Genomic DNA, 15980 nt, shown 5'->3' with positions numbered 1-15980 from the left:
GATATTTATAGTTTTCTAACTATGTACAAGCCTAGAATTGTAGCAAATTTAAATCTTACTAAGCACATATAAAGATCTGCCATAATTCAGGCCAAAACCCATCTTACTTAAAAAAGGAAGCATTACATGAGAATAAAAGCCCTAAAAGTAGTATCCTGACTAGCTGTCTCTGATGCCTATGAGAAAACATGCAAGTAAGGAACAGAACTAAGAGGTAATAGGAAAGGTTCGCTCCTCACTCTGCTATGCACCCAATGAAACAAACTTCATTACCAAAAGGTAATCAAAGAAGAGAGATCCAACATTAATCAAGAAAGAGTATAAGATAGAGAACAAATGAAGAACTTAGTGGCAGGACAAGCACTCATTGTCAGATATACTAGCAAAAAGTTGTTAAGAACAGATTATGGAAAGAAGCAGATATCACCAAAATTAAGTTTCTATTTCTATAGTACATGTTCTCCTGTTAAAATATAAGAGCTATATTAATACTAATCTTTACTCACTCTTGTGATGACTTCAAATCCTGGTTCTTCTTGTTGATTTATCTTTAGACCTGGAATAGCATCACTAAGAAAATCTGCCATTTCTGAAGGTGGTCGTTGATGTGTAGAGGGATCGCTGCCTCTCAAACTGTCAAAAATGTAGTTTGTGACTTTGGAAAATCCTATCATAGTTGCCGTATAAGGGTCCTTTTTAATTTTCTATGCAGTAGAAAGAAAAATATTAGCATTATTAATTCAAATAAAGAAAAACGAATACTCCATCATGAGCAAAAAAGCAAAGCTTTTTAAAAGAAAAGAAATCAGGACTAAAACAGAGGGTTCTAGGATTATCTTAAATTTGTATTTTCTTTCTTGGAAGAAAAATTTAAATTTTCTAAGCCAATCATTTCATTTGGTTAAAATAGCATAATAAATGACAAGTTAATGCTACTGATTGAATTGCAGATAAACAAATGATTTGCAGGCTTCACTCAATCTGCATACATCAGAAAACATACGCAGTGCTTACTTTCCAGTGGTGAATGGCCCACAACAGCTTTCTTCTGTCTAGCAGTCCTGCCTTCATACAAAAAAAATATTTCTTGAAGTGTGTACCACCATGCTATTCTGACACAAAATATTTGATGGCTAAATTTAAAAACTCATATTTAAATATTAGTTGACATTTTAATCTAATTATATGAATAGTAAATCATGCCAACAAGAATAATTTATTCTGGGACAGTGCTACCCTGGAAAACAGCAAAAGGTTTTTCTACTGTTAAGTACCAGGGTAACTTCTGAAGCCCAAACTATTTGCTCATTCATATTTAGCAAAAACAGTTATTTATTAAATAATTCTTTTCACAATAAGTAAAATTATCCTTTTATTGTCCATTTTAAACAGTGTTTAGTTCTCTCTCTCATCCTCTTTCCTAAAAAGTTCCCTCTATATCTTATTAATCTTTACATCTTCAAAACCAGGAAAAGAATAGCTGGGACACAGCAAGCACTCACATATTTGTTAAATGAATAAGTGAATAAATAAATAAATGAATAAACCATCTCATTACTTTACATAGTCATCTGAGTGATAATTAAATTTACTTCTGCCTATTATTAAGTGCACATTTTTAGCCAAATGTAAGAACAGTACTCAAATATTCTTAGGGGAATAAGATTGTCATGACGTCAAAACAATCTACTTAAATTCAAACCAGATTTTTGCCTAAACTGATCATTAATGAATTCAAACTGGCCTACTCTGTGATCCCTGGCCTAATCAATAAAAGTTATGATACAAATCTACTGATGTCTAATTTTTAGTATTATAATAAACTGAGAAATTGCCTTATGAGTAACTAAGAACCAAGGAAGCCTCTGAGTCTTGCGAATAACATGAAAACTTATTATTGTTTCTGTAAAATTAGAGAATAGTTCCAAAAAGATTACACACACACACACACATATCTATGTATATATATGTACCTGTCTCATTTTGCATACTCTCTGAGAAGATGAGAAGTACGGGGTATATAAAATAATGCAGTCAGAATAATACAGGATAGATTTAAGAAACATACTTGTATTAAACCATATGCTGGCTCATCAAGAAGATTTTCAAAAGACTGTGAAAGACTCTTACTCTGACAATTCACAAGAAGTGTTCTTTTATCCTGTGGAGATCTATAATAAAAAAGAGGATTTGTAGAAAATACTAACACACTGTATCAATTACTACATGAACAATTACTAACACAAATGTTCCTTACCAAAAAAAAAAAAAACCCCAAAATATTTTAACAGTTTTCCATTAATACATTAGCAAATATTTAGTAACTATTTTAAAGGAGCTTCAAAACTACATGAAACATAAAATACAAAATTAACAAATACTAAATACACTGTATATAACATAAATAAAACAAATATAAAGTGTATTTTTATTCCAGGTAAAGCCAAAAGGATTAAACTGGAATGAACCTAAATTCTTCTCTAGAATTATAGTAGAAAACCATTACAAGATAGCTGGCTTTATTATCATAAAAATTAAAGAAAGCCAAAACAGGCATTAGGAGTCATCAGTATATAATATTTACATACAGAAAATATGTCCTATTTTGAAATCATTTCCACCTTCATTCACAGCTTAGTAATACTGCAATATAAGATGTTAAAAATGTAAGCTATATTAGTTATTTGATAAAGATCATTAATCATGCTAACCATAATTACAAACACACACATATGAACATATTTTAACAAGATTATTATGAATGGTTGGGTAATACTATGTTTTTAGTTCTTGCTTATTAAACTCTAGAAGCAAGTCTCTTCACATTTCTTAGTAATGACAGAATTTAACAAAATGTTTTCAAAACAGACATCTAATTTCTAGTCATCTGACAAATTATCCAGTCTTTTTTCTATTTAGTGAGTTTTATGACTTAGTCGGTTCTAATAAATCTACAAATTTTCTGTTTAAAATAAAAATTAAATGTGTTATTTTGCTGCTATACACCTCCTGTTTATTATAAATGTTTGAGATAAGATCTTTAATAACAGTTATCTCTTCTCAATTCTAACATAACAGGATGTAACAGTAATGCTAGAGTGCATATGAAATCCAAAACAGGATCTTATATTCTTACACAGTCAGGAACAGCACTCGATCTGCATATACAATAGCAGCTAATAAGCCCCTTGGCCTTTCAAAAGGGGCTGAGGTTGAGTCATTTGATATAGGAGGGGAAAAAAATACATTTTAAAACATTTACTTTTCTGAATATTTTGAGGGGTGATAATTAATAGGCTGACTTACAGATTCTCTCACAAGGCATTTTTTAAATGATGGACTTTGAAATGTAGCATCAGAAAAGAAAAGTAGCTAATAAAGAAACAAAATTTTATTCCTAGCACAGAGCTGCTGGCACTGCCATCATTTTGTTTCTAACAATAAATTAAGTCAAATTATTTCTTTAAAACCCAAATAAAAAATGCTCATGAAAGTCAAACCACTGCCTATACACATAAAAGAGGAACAAATAGGCAACTTTCAGCTATCTGGGCTCAGATAACTCTATGGCTCCATATCTTAAACAGTGGCCACTAAACTGGAGATCAGAAGATGAAATGACTGCCTTACCAACAAGCAACCACAAATATTTTTTAAAAAGAAATTCCTTCTTTTCTTTTCTCATAACTATTGTTGTGTGATGGGGGTGGAGGAAGCTCTAAGAAGGAGGGAAGATATGAAGAAATTAAAGACCTGACTGCTCCAAAGGAAATCAACAAAACACTTAAAAAGTACATCAGTCAAGGGACAAGTAGTATACTGTTACACCGCTAGGTAATTGCAGAGCTCACCATAAGGAAGACTGGTATTCCAAAATATTACCAGAATGTTTCCACCTGCTGGGTCACCACACTGATTTAATCTATAAATATATATTCTGGGAAGTTGATCTCTCATGCTAACATTATTCAAGACTTTCAAACTCATTGCAGCAGTAAGATGAACTTTTAATGATGCTAACCCAGCAATTCTATTACAGCCTGCTAAACAATTTGAAGAAAACTATAGTCTAGTATCACAACTATAGAAGCATATCTCCTGAAAATTCTGAAGTATATCCCAGGCTTTGGTGTGAGCCTGTCCCAAAGACCTCATAATAAACTCAGAAATTATAAACTGAACAATGCTTGTATACCCAAATGTAGCAGTAACTATTTTATATTTCTATTGAGAATGACCAATATGTAAGGCTAAAGAAATAAACAGCATTGCAGAGATTATCAATCAAAACTGGGAATAAAAGATAGAAAGGTACAATAACAAAATTTTACATCTAGAACCTAATCTTTTAAATGGTTGGTGCTGTTTGATGATACAACAAATCTGGCTTTTTAAGGGAATATTTTACTGCTTGGATATTTGCATATCAATGTAAAAATGGCCCAATATACAAAATAACTTAATGGAATCAACAGGTCTCATTCATATCTTAGCAACCAACTTGGTTTCAGAAAGGTAAGAAAAATGTATTTGTAGCTGATTCTTTTATCCAAGTGAATATCATATTTTAAATGATGATAAATCAAAGAACACAAACATGAACAAATATGACAATTTGTTTTCCTGGTAAATAAGAAAACTATCTGAAAAATATTAAGCGTCAAGATGACCTATGTTGCACTGACTAGATCGGGTTGTTGGGACTGAAAGAAGGAACTACACATGACTAGCCTAACAGAGCCTCTTCCTGGCGCTTGTGAGCCATCTAGGTTGCCCATTCCTAGATTACTAGCAATCTCTGCTCATCCATATGGTAAGGCCCTGCTCCTGTAAAAGGAAGGTCAGCTCTTTATGAAGACAAACTTAATTCACTAGGAAGTAGACTGGGAAGACAACATGGCCACAAATGCAAGCCACACTCCTCAACTTAACTTAATCAAAAAAAAAAAAAGTTATCTGATCTAATTCTCTTGGTTTTGAATTCAAAAGAAGACAGGAGGGGTGACCACTGGCATCCCAACGAGGCTGAAACCAAGATTTCCTTGACTACTCTTCTTCGTGGTCTCTAAAACAATCTTTGATCATAGAAATAAGACTCTGGAAACATCGTTTTACTTAGGATAACTGCTCCAGGGACAGGAAATGAGACCCCCCGGGCTGACACCTAGTAGAATAAAAATGGGGTATAATATTTAGAAATTTTCATTTATTTGAACTTTAACTTAAAAATTTGGGAATTCCACTTATTTGAATCTTAACTAACAAGAACAAGAGCCTTTAAATTTCTCCTTAAGAAGTAATTCACAATAGCAAAGGCATGAAATACACATAAACGCCCATCAGTGGTAGGCTGGATAAAGACAATGTGGTATATATACACCATGGAATACTACGCAGCCATAAAAAGAATGAGACCATGTCCTTGGCAGCAACATGGATGAAGCTGGAGGCTATTTTCCTAAAGCAAACTAATGCAGGAACAGAAAGTCAAATACTACATGTTCTCACTTATAAGCGGGAGCTAAACAACAAACAACACATGGACACAAAGAGAGGAACAACAGACACCAGAGCCTACTTGAGGGTGGAAAGTGGGAGGAGGGAGAGGATCAGAAAAACTACCTATCAGATACTATACTTATTACCTGTGTGACAGAATTATTTGTACACCAAAACCCCGTGACATGCAGTTTACCTACATAACAAACCTGCACATATACCCCTGAACCTAAAATAAAAGTTAAAACAAAAAATCTGACAGTGGGGGATGGCTTATATAAATTTGGGACTTTTTAAATACTGGTGAATATTTACTTGGAATAGCTTTATTCTACTACTTGGAATAGCTTTATTCTACTACTTGGAGTCTATAAAATCTATGGTGAGCTACATGGCATAATATATTTGGGCATAATTTGTGACAGGAAGGAGAATAGGGAGGGAGCACTTGGCATAATATATTTGGGCATAATTTGTGACAGGAAGGAGAATAGGGAGGGAGCACTTATTTTCAGCCTAGAGTATGGAGGGGCCTTGGAGATAAAATATTTGATGCACTGTTTTTACACATTTCAGACCATTCATGGGTCAAAACGTAAACTGCCCTCCCAGTGTCACAGGAGAATACACAAAGCAGTGGCTGATATTAGAAGAACAGCTTTTGAAGTAGTCACTTTAGACACTATCTCCTTCCCCAAGAAGAGCAGCCACATCCTGGTTCACTAAAAACTTAATGATTAAGCCTAATGAGAAGAGAACAAAGTGTACAAAGCTTTTTCTCTTTTACCAGATTATTAAAGGGTGCAATTAATCACTTAGGCTCACATCTCCTCCAACTCTATGCTCCCCTTAGTTGATTTCATTCTCTCTTAGAGTTTCAATCACTCCCACACATGGAAAACTTACATATTATCCTAATATACTTTTATATTGCCATATGTCTTATTCACGGCACTTATTATAGCTGCAACTTAAGGCAGGGGCCATGTCTTTTTTGATTACTGCTTTCTTTCCAGAAAATAGCACTACTGCATCTAAGACACAGTAGGCATTCAAAAATATACTTGAATTAAATGAAAAAAAAAAAAAAAAAAGAAACATGTATAAGGAACACCATTCCATGGCTTCACATTTCCAAAAGGAAATAAGCACTTCTAAAGAAACTCTCCTTCCCAGGGACTTAAGTGCTGAGATTGAGAAAGAGTAGGGTGCATGCTTGGCATAATTCCTTCCAAGCTCTCTCTCTTTCCCTCTCTCTTAGATCTGCCTATCAACAGAGAAAGTGCTTTCATTCTGCTCTCATTCACATCCTCAGTGGCCTGTCCTCATTAGGAAAGCCTGTAGGTGTCAAGAAGTAACAACAGCCAGTTTAGTTCAAAACTAATCTGGGGTGAATTATTATAATGTCATATGTCTAAACCCCTCTAATAACAGTATTTTCATCACCATCTCTGATTCTTTTTTTTTTTTTTTTTAGGTAAAGTCTCACTCTGTCGCCTAGGCTGGATGGAGTGCAATGACATGATCTCAGCTGACTGCAACCTCTGCCTCCTAGGTTCAAGCCATATTCCTGCCTCAGCCTCCCGAGTAGCTGGGATTACAGCTGGCTTTTTTGTATCTGTAGTAGAGACGGGGTTTCACCATGTTGGCGAGGCTGGTCTCGAACTCCTGACCTCAAGTGATCCGCCCACCTCAGCCTCCCAAAATGCTGGGATTACAGGCATAGGCCAGTGTGCCCATCCCCATATCTGATTCTCATACTTCTCATTTGTTTACAAATTTAGAAAAGGAAACAAGCTTTCACTTGCTACTCTCACGAAAACATGAACAACACACATTCAAGATACATATACCCCTATTAACTGCTTAAGTGGTTATCAAGACTATCCTTGAACCCATCCATGATAGGAAACTCTACCTCCTGAGCTAAAACCTGTCTTCTAATTTCTTTCTGGAGTCACATAAAGCAAATCTCCAATCTGTTTCTCACAATAACCTTTCAAAAATTATTCGTCAAATTGATAATCATCATGCCATTTATTCATTCAACTAATATTTATTGCACATCTATTATGTACCAGAAACTGTAGCTAGGAACTAGGAAGAATATGGAAACAAGATAGATACAATCCCTATCCTTCAGAAGTGTACATTCTAGAGTAAAACACAAAAGAATAGACCAAATTATTGTATGCTGTTAGATGCCATGAAGGAAGCAAACAAGAAAATTAGATAGTGAGGAGCAGAGATAGGAAAACTACATTAGATGGGGAAAGAGGGCATAAGTCCCTCTGAGGAAGTGACATTAAATGGAGACCTCAGGGATCAGAAAGAGAGGAAAATATTCCAAGTAGAAAAAACAGTATGCATAAAGGACCTTAAGACAAGAAAGAGTTTAGGGGGTTTCAGGAACTGAAAGAAATCTGCATGAGTAGAATGGAAAAGACAATGGCATGAGATGAGTTTTAAGAGATAAACAGAGCTAAGATAGGGCAGGCCCTTGTTGATGACAGTGAAGAAGTTTGGATTTTATTTAATGTTGCATTGAAATTTCTCTTCTTCAAGTTAAACCACATCCTTCAATGAAATATTTTTCATAGGACCATTTTGATCCCCTTCCTTACACTGGTTATCTCTTCAATACAGAATAGTATTTTCTATTCTGTAATCAAGTAAAAATAGTTGATAGTTGATCAAGTAAAAATAGTAGTTGATCAACTTGATAGTTGATCAAGTAAAAATAGTAGTCAAGTAAAAATAGTTTGCTTTGGGATTAATACAATGATCCGGTTTCAATAAGTAGAAAATAATATGATACTTACTCACACAATACCACATATTTTTCAAGAGATTCAGTCAGTAGTTTGCTATCTCCTACCTATAGAATAGGTATTCTAGCACATTTAAAATGCAGTGTTTACTACTTGCAGTTCAAGCCTACTTCTCCAAAATATAATCAGTAAAAAGGAGAGAGGAGCTACCACCTCCCTCATCCTAGATATTATGCTTTAATCAACAGTCTCAGACCAAATGATCTCATTTGTGAGTTACATTGCAACACCGATACTGAGCTTACTATGGTGCTAAAACTCCCAACTCTTTAATGCCTGCTACTAAATAACCATAATTTTCTATTCCAATCATGATACTGTCTCTCCTGAAATCTACTCATCCTCTCAATGGTAACCTATCACAGGTTCTCACTTCGAGATCCAAGATCCACAATCCACATACCACCACCATCAAGCAGGTCTGACTTTCTTACACTTACTGGCACTGAACAGCTTGCCTGTTGCCAGCCAGAGGTGATTAACATGGCAGGGGAGAATCTCATGCCAGAAAATACACAGTCGAGAATCTTCCAGTTTTTGTATCACTTCTAGCCTTATGTAATCTAAATTTAGGCAAGCCTTATGTAATCTAAATTTAGGCAAGGTGTTAAATTCTACTATAAAGTGAGGACATTATAAATGAAGTTAGCAGCCAGGCGCAGTGGCTCAAGCCTGTAATCCTAGCACTTCGGGAGGCCGAAGCAGGCAGATAACCTGAGGTCAGGGGTTCGAGACCAGCCTGGCCAATATGGTGAAACCCTGTCTCTACTAAAAAATACAAAAATTAGCCAACCGTGGTGGCGCACGCCTGTAATCCCAGCTCCTCAGGAGGCTAAGGTAGAAGAACTGTCTGAACCCACGAGGCAGAGGTTGCAGTGAGCCAAGATCGCACCACTGCATGGAAGGAAGGAAAGGAAGGAAGGAAGGAAGGTTAGCAATCATTCCCTGCAGTTCCCCCAAGCCCAAAACCTCAACTTCTCCCTTCTTACCTCCATATATCCAATCCATCACAAAATCTAATTCTAAATACTCCAATACTTCCATCTTTCCTGTCACTATCCCAGTTCAGGCCACTTTAATCTCACCTGGATAACTGGAAGAACCTGCTAAAATGACTTAAAAGATGCTTTGTGCTTTGGACTTTACTCAGCTCTTTGGCCTCATCTTTAACTGTATCACCCTCCCCTCCTCATACTTCGCAGACCTGTAATACTAAATTGATTTGTTGTGTGATTACATCATGTTTGTACTCTTCCCTTCATCTAAAACATCCTTCCCTCTAAATATCTCCTTCCCGTTCCTTATAGTGGTCACTCATTTTTCAGGTCTCTACTTAGATGCTTCTTCCTCCAGGAAGTCTTCCTTGATCCCTACTCCCAGTCTGAATTAAGTGCCCCTCATTCCTTCCCAGGAACTCCCAAAGCGGCTTACACTTCTTCATCTTAGTCCTTCAGTTTTAATTGCCATTTTACTTGTTGACATCCTTCACAAGACTATGAATTCTCTAATTCCCAGGAACACCCCTGTTTTATTCACTACTAAATATCAAGCAACTACCACAGTGTTGGGATGTAACAGATACCCAAAAAATATTTGCTGAGAGTAACAGTGAGGAAGCATGTGTGTGTACAGATGCACACAGGTAACTAAATGAGAGACAAGATTTTTGGAAAGTGGTAAGGCCTTGTCTTCCAACTGAGAAATAATTTTATAAAGGACTTAGGACTTGCCTGACTTAAAGTTGCAACATCACAAGTAAAATTGTATATTTAATAGAAAATACATAATAAAGGGTAAATTAGGTAAACACATAGGCCATAAATTACTAATGCATCATCATTCATTTAAATGTATAAAAAATATTAAACTACCCTTTTCTTTGTAACAGTAATTAGGTGGTAAGTCTCAGATTCAAATTACTAAAATAACACAATATTATTCAGTCATTGTTCCAAAGAAATCAATATCCCAGAAAAAACTAAGCTGTTCATGTCCTCATATGCAAATAGGTCACTGATGCCCAAGGTCAAGTAAAAATAGTTTGCTTTGGGATTAATACAATGATCTGGTTTCAATAAGTAGAAAATAATATGATACTTACTCACACAATACCACATATTTTTCAAGAGATTCAATCAGTAGTTTGCTATCTCCTTGATGAAAGTGTAGAGCAGGGAGAACGACGTCATCCTTTAGACAGAATACCAAATAGGACCAGCCCATACCCTCTTTGTTTTGCTTGATTGATTTCAGGTCTGTCAAACTGAACAGGAATGACCATTTGCTTTTCCCATTTCTATGACTTGGAGCATCTTAAAAACAAGAAAGTGGGGCAAAATATTTTTGTTCACCTTTTTAAAAGGTACTGACAGTGCTCTCCATGACTGCCTAACATAAATTAGTTGAACCCAGGGAATCAGTATAGCACTTATATTATTATGGCTTCCACCTGTATTAGATATGGCTACTTATATGTTCTTTTAAAAAATGATTTTTAAAATAATTATCCTACCACATATAAATGTTTTAAATGTTATTCCTATGTAAAATATAAGCTTTGCCCAAAAAAACTGATCATGGCTTTGCAAGCAGGCGGACAGGATTCATATTGCAGCACTACCATCTTACTAACTGAATGACCTGGGACAAATAATTGAATTTCTCTGAGCCTCAGTTACGTCATCTGTAAAATGGAGATAATTATACTTACCTCCCATTGTAATTCTATTAATAAGAATTAGGAGATAATACTTTTCAACTAACTAGTACAAGCCAAGTATACCGAAAATTCTCAGTAAATGTTTATGTGTCCCACTCCCCCCAAAATAAGAATAGCTTAATTCTCTTGAAGAGTCAAAAAACAAAACAAAAACTTTTATTCCTTCATTTCCTTTTGTAATTATTTTTAGGACACTACACTAGTAGTGAAGTAAGCATACTGATATAAAAAATAACACTGGAGTGAATATACAGACATTTTATTTGCAGAAAAACAAAGTATAGCAAGGAATTGATGAAAAGATAAAAAGTTGTGAATGCTTCAAAAATAATGAATACATTCAATTGCTAAATTAACTGTCTACTAAATTAAGACCTCAGTTCAAACCAAATTATAGTTATGTAAAATACAGCATGTTCTGAGTTTGTGGCCTCTTTATAGAAGCGAAAATTCCAGGTTTGTGAACATTATCGTAATTGATAACAAGCAACTTAAACCTCAACTATTTAAATAAAAAACTGAAAGAGAAAAAACTATTTATTCTCACTAATGATGCTAGTACTTATAATTCACTTCTAATCTAAAACACCATTTTAACAATTTAACTCCAACATAAGCAAGTCGTGTCTCTGAAATTTTAAAAAACCTTTCCTAAAATGTTATTTCTTAAGAAGTGTCACACTATCCTGCTACTCAAGACCTTTATTAATTCTGTCCCACACTACCAGTCCCACAAAGATAAACTACTTAGAAGGAAGTTGCTTACAAGACTAGATCAGAAGACATATTAATCAGTGTTGACCTGCATGGCTGTATCACCGTCCTATCTGCAATCATCTCCAATAAGATCTCTTGAACTCACAAAAAGAAATCTACAGCTTACAGAAGGAAACCATGCGCCATCATTATTTCATGGACACTTAAACAAGTATCATTTGAAGGATGACCAGCAGCTTTCACACCAGTTTGGACAGTGAACTCACATGTAAGATATACCAGATTAAGTGCCATGTGCCCACTTGACTACTTTACATAATGTTTCACTGGTATTTATATTTTAGAGCTCATAAGACCACTTCAAGCTGATATCTAAGTGAGAACAGTTCTAGAATTTCAACTTATTCATGAATCATTTAAGTATGAATGTACTTAGACTACCTAGAACAGATACATATTGCTGGCTTATCTGCAAAGACCAAAAATATTTCACAGAAAAACAGCAATGAAAAAAAAAAGAAAAAAAGAAAGAAACCCAAAAAACTACATATAGACAATTTTTTAAATTAAATTCTTCGTTGCACAGAGTATTTTATCTAAATTAATGCAAGAAAATCATATGAAGTATATTAAATACTATATGTATGCTATATGAATTTCAGGAGTTTGTGCATATTCAAGAGTAAAGGTTTTACATAGATTTTTCCCTCATTAACAGAAGAGACATATATTACATACAAAAGAAAATGCCTTACACATTTCCACATTTAAAGCTCTGACGAAGAAATATTTAAATTTAAAGCCCTGACAAATATTCTAGGCCCTCCACTAGAATAAAAGCTTCATGAGAACAGGAACTTTATCTTGTTCACAGCCATATCCTCAGTGCTAGAAGAGTGGCTAGCATACAGTAAGTAGTCAAAGATGAAATATCTGTTGAATAAGTGAATTAACAACCTAGTATCAAGTCAACATAAAACTAAACTGCAAAGCAGTCTGCTGCAAATAGCTAGCCAGAAATAGAAATGGTTACAAAGGAAAACGGAAGTCAAGAGTGAATTCAAAATATCTTTCTACTCAAAGCAAAGGTAAAGAAAATTAATTAGTTCTAATGAATTTATTATGTTCCCAAACACATGTAAAAACTATCTCCAACACACTAACATGAGAATACTAAATATAACAGCAGAAGAACTGAACAAACAACTCTACTCTTCTTATAAGAGCAGAATAGTTCAGTAAGTCTCTATATGCCTTGAATAGAATTAACATCAAGGACAAATTTTATTTGGATGGATCTCTAGAACAAACATGAGACAGTCTGATGTTCTTGGAAGGAATATTTCCAAAACATTTAACTTGTCTGGTATATAACAACAAAGGATGTAGCAGTAGAAACTCTTATGAAATATAAAGCAAAATGCTCTTAAGAAATATAAAATTAAATAAGTCTGATAGTCAATTTTTAAAGGTTTGTCCCAAATTGGCTTTGTGCCTCACACAAAAAAGAAAAAAGTACAAAGTTAAAAATGAGAAGGGTAAAAGGTAAGAAAAACAAAAGCTTTTTCTTTGGGGGGAAAAAAACTTTTAGAAAATAAGAAAGTTTCGTAATGAAATACATTTAAAACCTCTGGAATTTCTAAGCTTAAGGGTTCAAAATAAACCCTCAAGCTTAGAAATGAACCCACGGGCTTAGAAAATGCCTCCCTAACTTTTTTTTTTTTTTTTTTTTTTTTTGAGACAGAGTCTTGCTGTGTTGCCAGGCTGCAGTGCAGTGGCACAATCTCAGCTCACTGCAACCTCTGCCTCCCAGGTTCAAGCGATTCCCCTGCCTCAGCTTCCCCAGTAGCTGGGACTTACAGGCATGCGCCACCATGCCCGGCTAATTTTTTTGTGTTTTAGTAGAGACAGGGTTTCACCATTTTGGCCATGGTGATCTCGATCTTCTGACCTCGTGATCCGCCTGCCTTGGCCTCCCAAAGTGTTGGGATTACAGGAGTGAGCCACCGCGCCCGGCCTTTAACTTTTAATAACTACAAAATAAAGTCTGTTCACTTTGTAAGTCCACTCTGTGGTCAAGCCATAAGCAGGATTACATCTGTCGTTTTTTGCTAAGCTACACAGCTACACAGAAGTTCTCAACTCTGACCACATATTAAAGTCATCTGAAGACCTTTTAAAATGCACAGATGCCCAGGCTATATCTCCAGAGTCTGATTTTGGGTAGTATTTTTTAAAAATCTAACCTACCCAGGTGATTTCAATGTGCAGCCAAGGCTGAGAACCACTAATAAAGTGATCTTTATTGTCAGATTATGCTTTTCTCATTCATGTAAAGCTTCTTTCTTTTATGAAATTCTGGGCTACAAACCTATATAGCAATATTACTATACTGAATACCACAGGCAACTGTAACACAATGCTAAGTATTTGTGTATCTAAACACGTCTAAACGTAGAAAAGGTGATGCACTGCACTGTGACCATACAAAGACTATGATGTCGCTACGTGACAGGAAATTTTCAGCTCCATTATAATCTTATGGGCTTATGGGACTACTGACATATAGGCGATCAGTCATTGAAATGCTGTTATGTGGCACATGATTGTATATATGTAGAAAGGAGAATAGTCACTCAACACATATTAAGGGAAAACTGCAATGAGCCATGAAGAGTCTAGCAAGATGCTGAAATTAGAATGGTATGGTTTAGTGGTATACTCCACCTCCCCCTGTTACTTTAGGATAAAATAACATGATTATTACAATTCTACTAGATTAAGAAAAATGTGCATGAAGGACAGCCAAAGGAATGTTTTAAAGTGGTTCTACTTTCTGCCATTAATAACTATAAAATAGAGCAAGTATTTTAAAATCTTTTTTGAAGCCACAACCAATAAAACAGAGATGAAAAGGGAATATAACTAAAATATGAGATTTATACCTATTAACCAAAGAAATTAATCATCCTTCTCACTGAGGAGCATTCACGAATCTTCTTTGCATTTTTGTTTATTAGTATATTGTAGCAAATCAGTTTAAGATTTCAAAAGATTTAATTCATACCTCCATTGGTATGTGGTTTCCTTTTAAATGAAACTGTATTAACCATGTCCCATTCTGCTTCGTAACTGTTCAGATGTTCTGATCCTCGATGACCTCTTTCTTTTGGGGCCTGAGTCCATTCTACAACTGAACTGGAGTCCTAAAATAATTATAACATATAAAATATTTAAAGTCTAAAACAAATTTAATTTCAATCCATATCATCTCAGCTTCAATGTTTGTAGGCAGGCTGCAGACGACATCACTGGTGGGAAAACTGAACACCATTTCCTATACTTTTCTCTCTTGATCATCTTTATGAAAAAAAAAAAGGAAGAGAAGCTTGACTAGACTCCCCTGCAGTCAGAGTTGCCAATGAAATATAAGCAGAAGTCAACTCTGAAAATGGCTTTGCTTTCATAATAAAAGCCTCATTCTTTTTTTCCTTTTTCCTGCTTTGAATGTAACCATGCTGCCTAAAAATAAAATAAAAAGCAAGAGAACCACTGCAAAAAGCTCCCAACCTCCAAACTTTTAGTTATTTAAAGAAAAGAGCCCAATGGTGGCTATTTAAGCCATCAATGGTTGTATAATTTCTTACAGGCAATCAAAATTAGCTAAAAGCAACATATTCACAGGTATAGTTCTATAGAATTTTCCATCTTTAAAGATAATAAAACCAAAAGTCTAAAATGCAATATGGTTTGAGTAAATCAAAAATTTAATTTCTATACAACAAAAGACACCATATATTAGCTAAAGATAGCACAACTACATTTTTCTAAAATATATGACAAAAGAAAAATATCCAGATTACAAAACAACTCCTATCAATTTATTTAGAAATAGACAAATATCAAAACAGAAAAACAGGCAAATGGTATGAATAGGCAAGTCAAAGAAGAAGAAATATAATGTAATAAACATAGAAAGATGTCCAACTTCAGTAACAATGAAAAGCAAGTTGACAGATTTCTATTTTTTGCCCCATTCAATTAAAAAAGATAATATCAAATATGGAAGACAACGTGAGGAAATGGACCATCTCACACTGCTGATGACAGTGCTCATTACTACTGACACAGGAGGACAAACTAGGTCTTTCTAAACACATACATACATAAAAATAAAATGCATACAGGTAAAAGTCTGGAAAGATATACATTAA

The 15980-nt window shown here is 34.7% G+C and overlaps 1 protein-coding gene across 12 annotated transcripts in view; it reads right to left on the bottom strand.

Moving 5' to 3' along the window:
* TBC1D15 (TBC1 domain family member 15) overlaps nt 1-15980 on the bottom strand; it is an 84897-nt gene that overhangs the window by 29229 nt on the left and 39688 nt on the right. For 7 of the 12 annotated variants that reach the window (XM_054662922.2, XM_063784782.1, XM_063784785.1 and 4 more), the window contains 4 exon segments: nt 14834-14972; nt 10432-10642; nt 2069-2171; nt 507-704 (listed from right to left, as the gene is read on the bottom strand). In XM_054662922.2, the coding sequence (XP_054518897.2) occupies nt 507-704; nt 2069-2171; nt 10432-10642; nt 14834-14972 (651 nt within the window). 12 annotated transcript variants of the gene reach the window in all.

Source organism: Pan troglodytes, chromosome 10 (assembly GCF_028858775.2).
Source record: "Pan troglodytes isolate AG18354 chromosome 10, NHGRI_mPanTro3-v2.0_pri, whole genome shotgun sequence".
Taxonomy (NCBI): domain Eukaryota; kingdom Metazoa; phylum Chordata; class Mammalia; order Primates; family Hominidae; genus Pan; species Pan troglodytes.
Note: the sequence above shows the minus strand (reverse complement) of the source record. Positions and strands in the feature narration are given on the sequence as shown.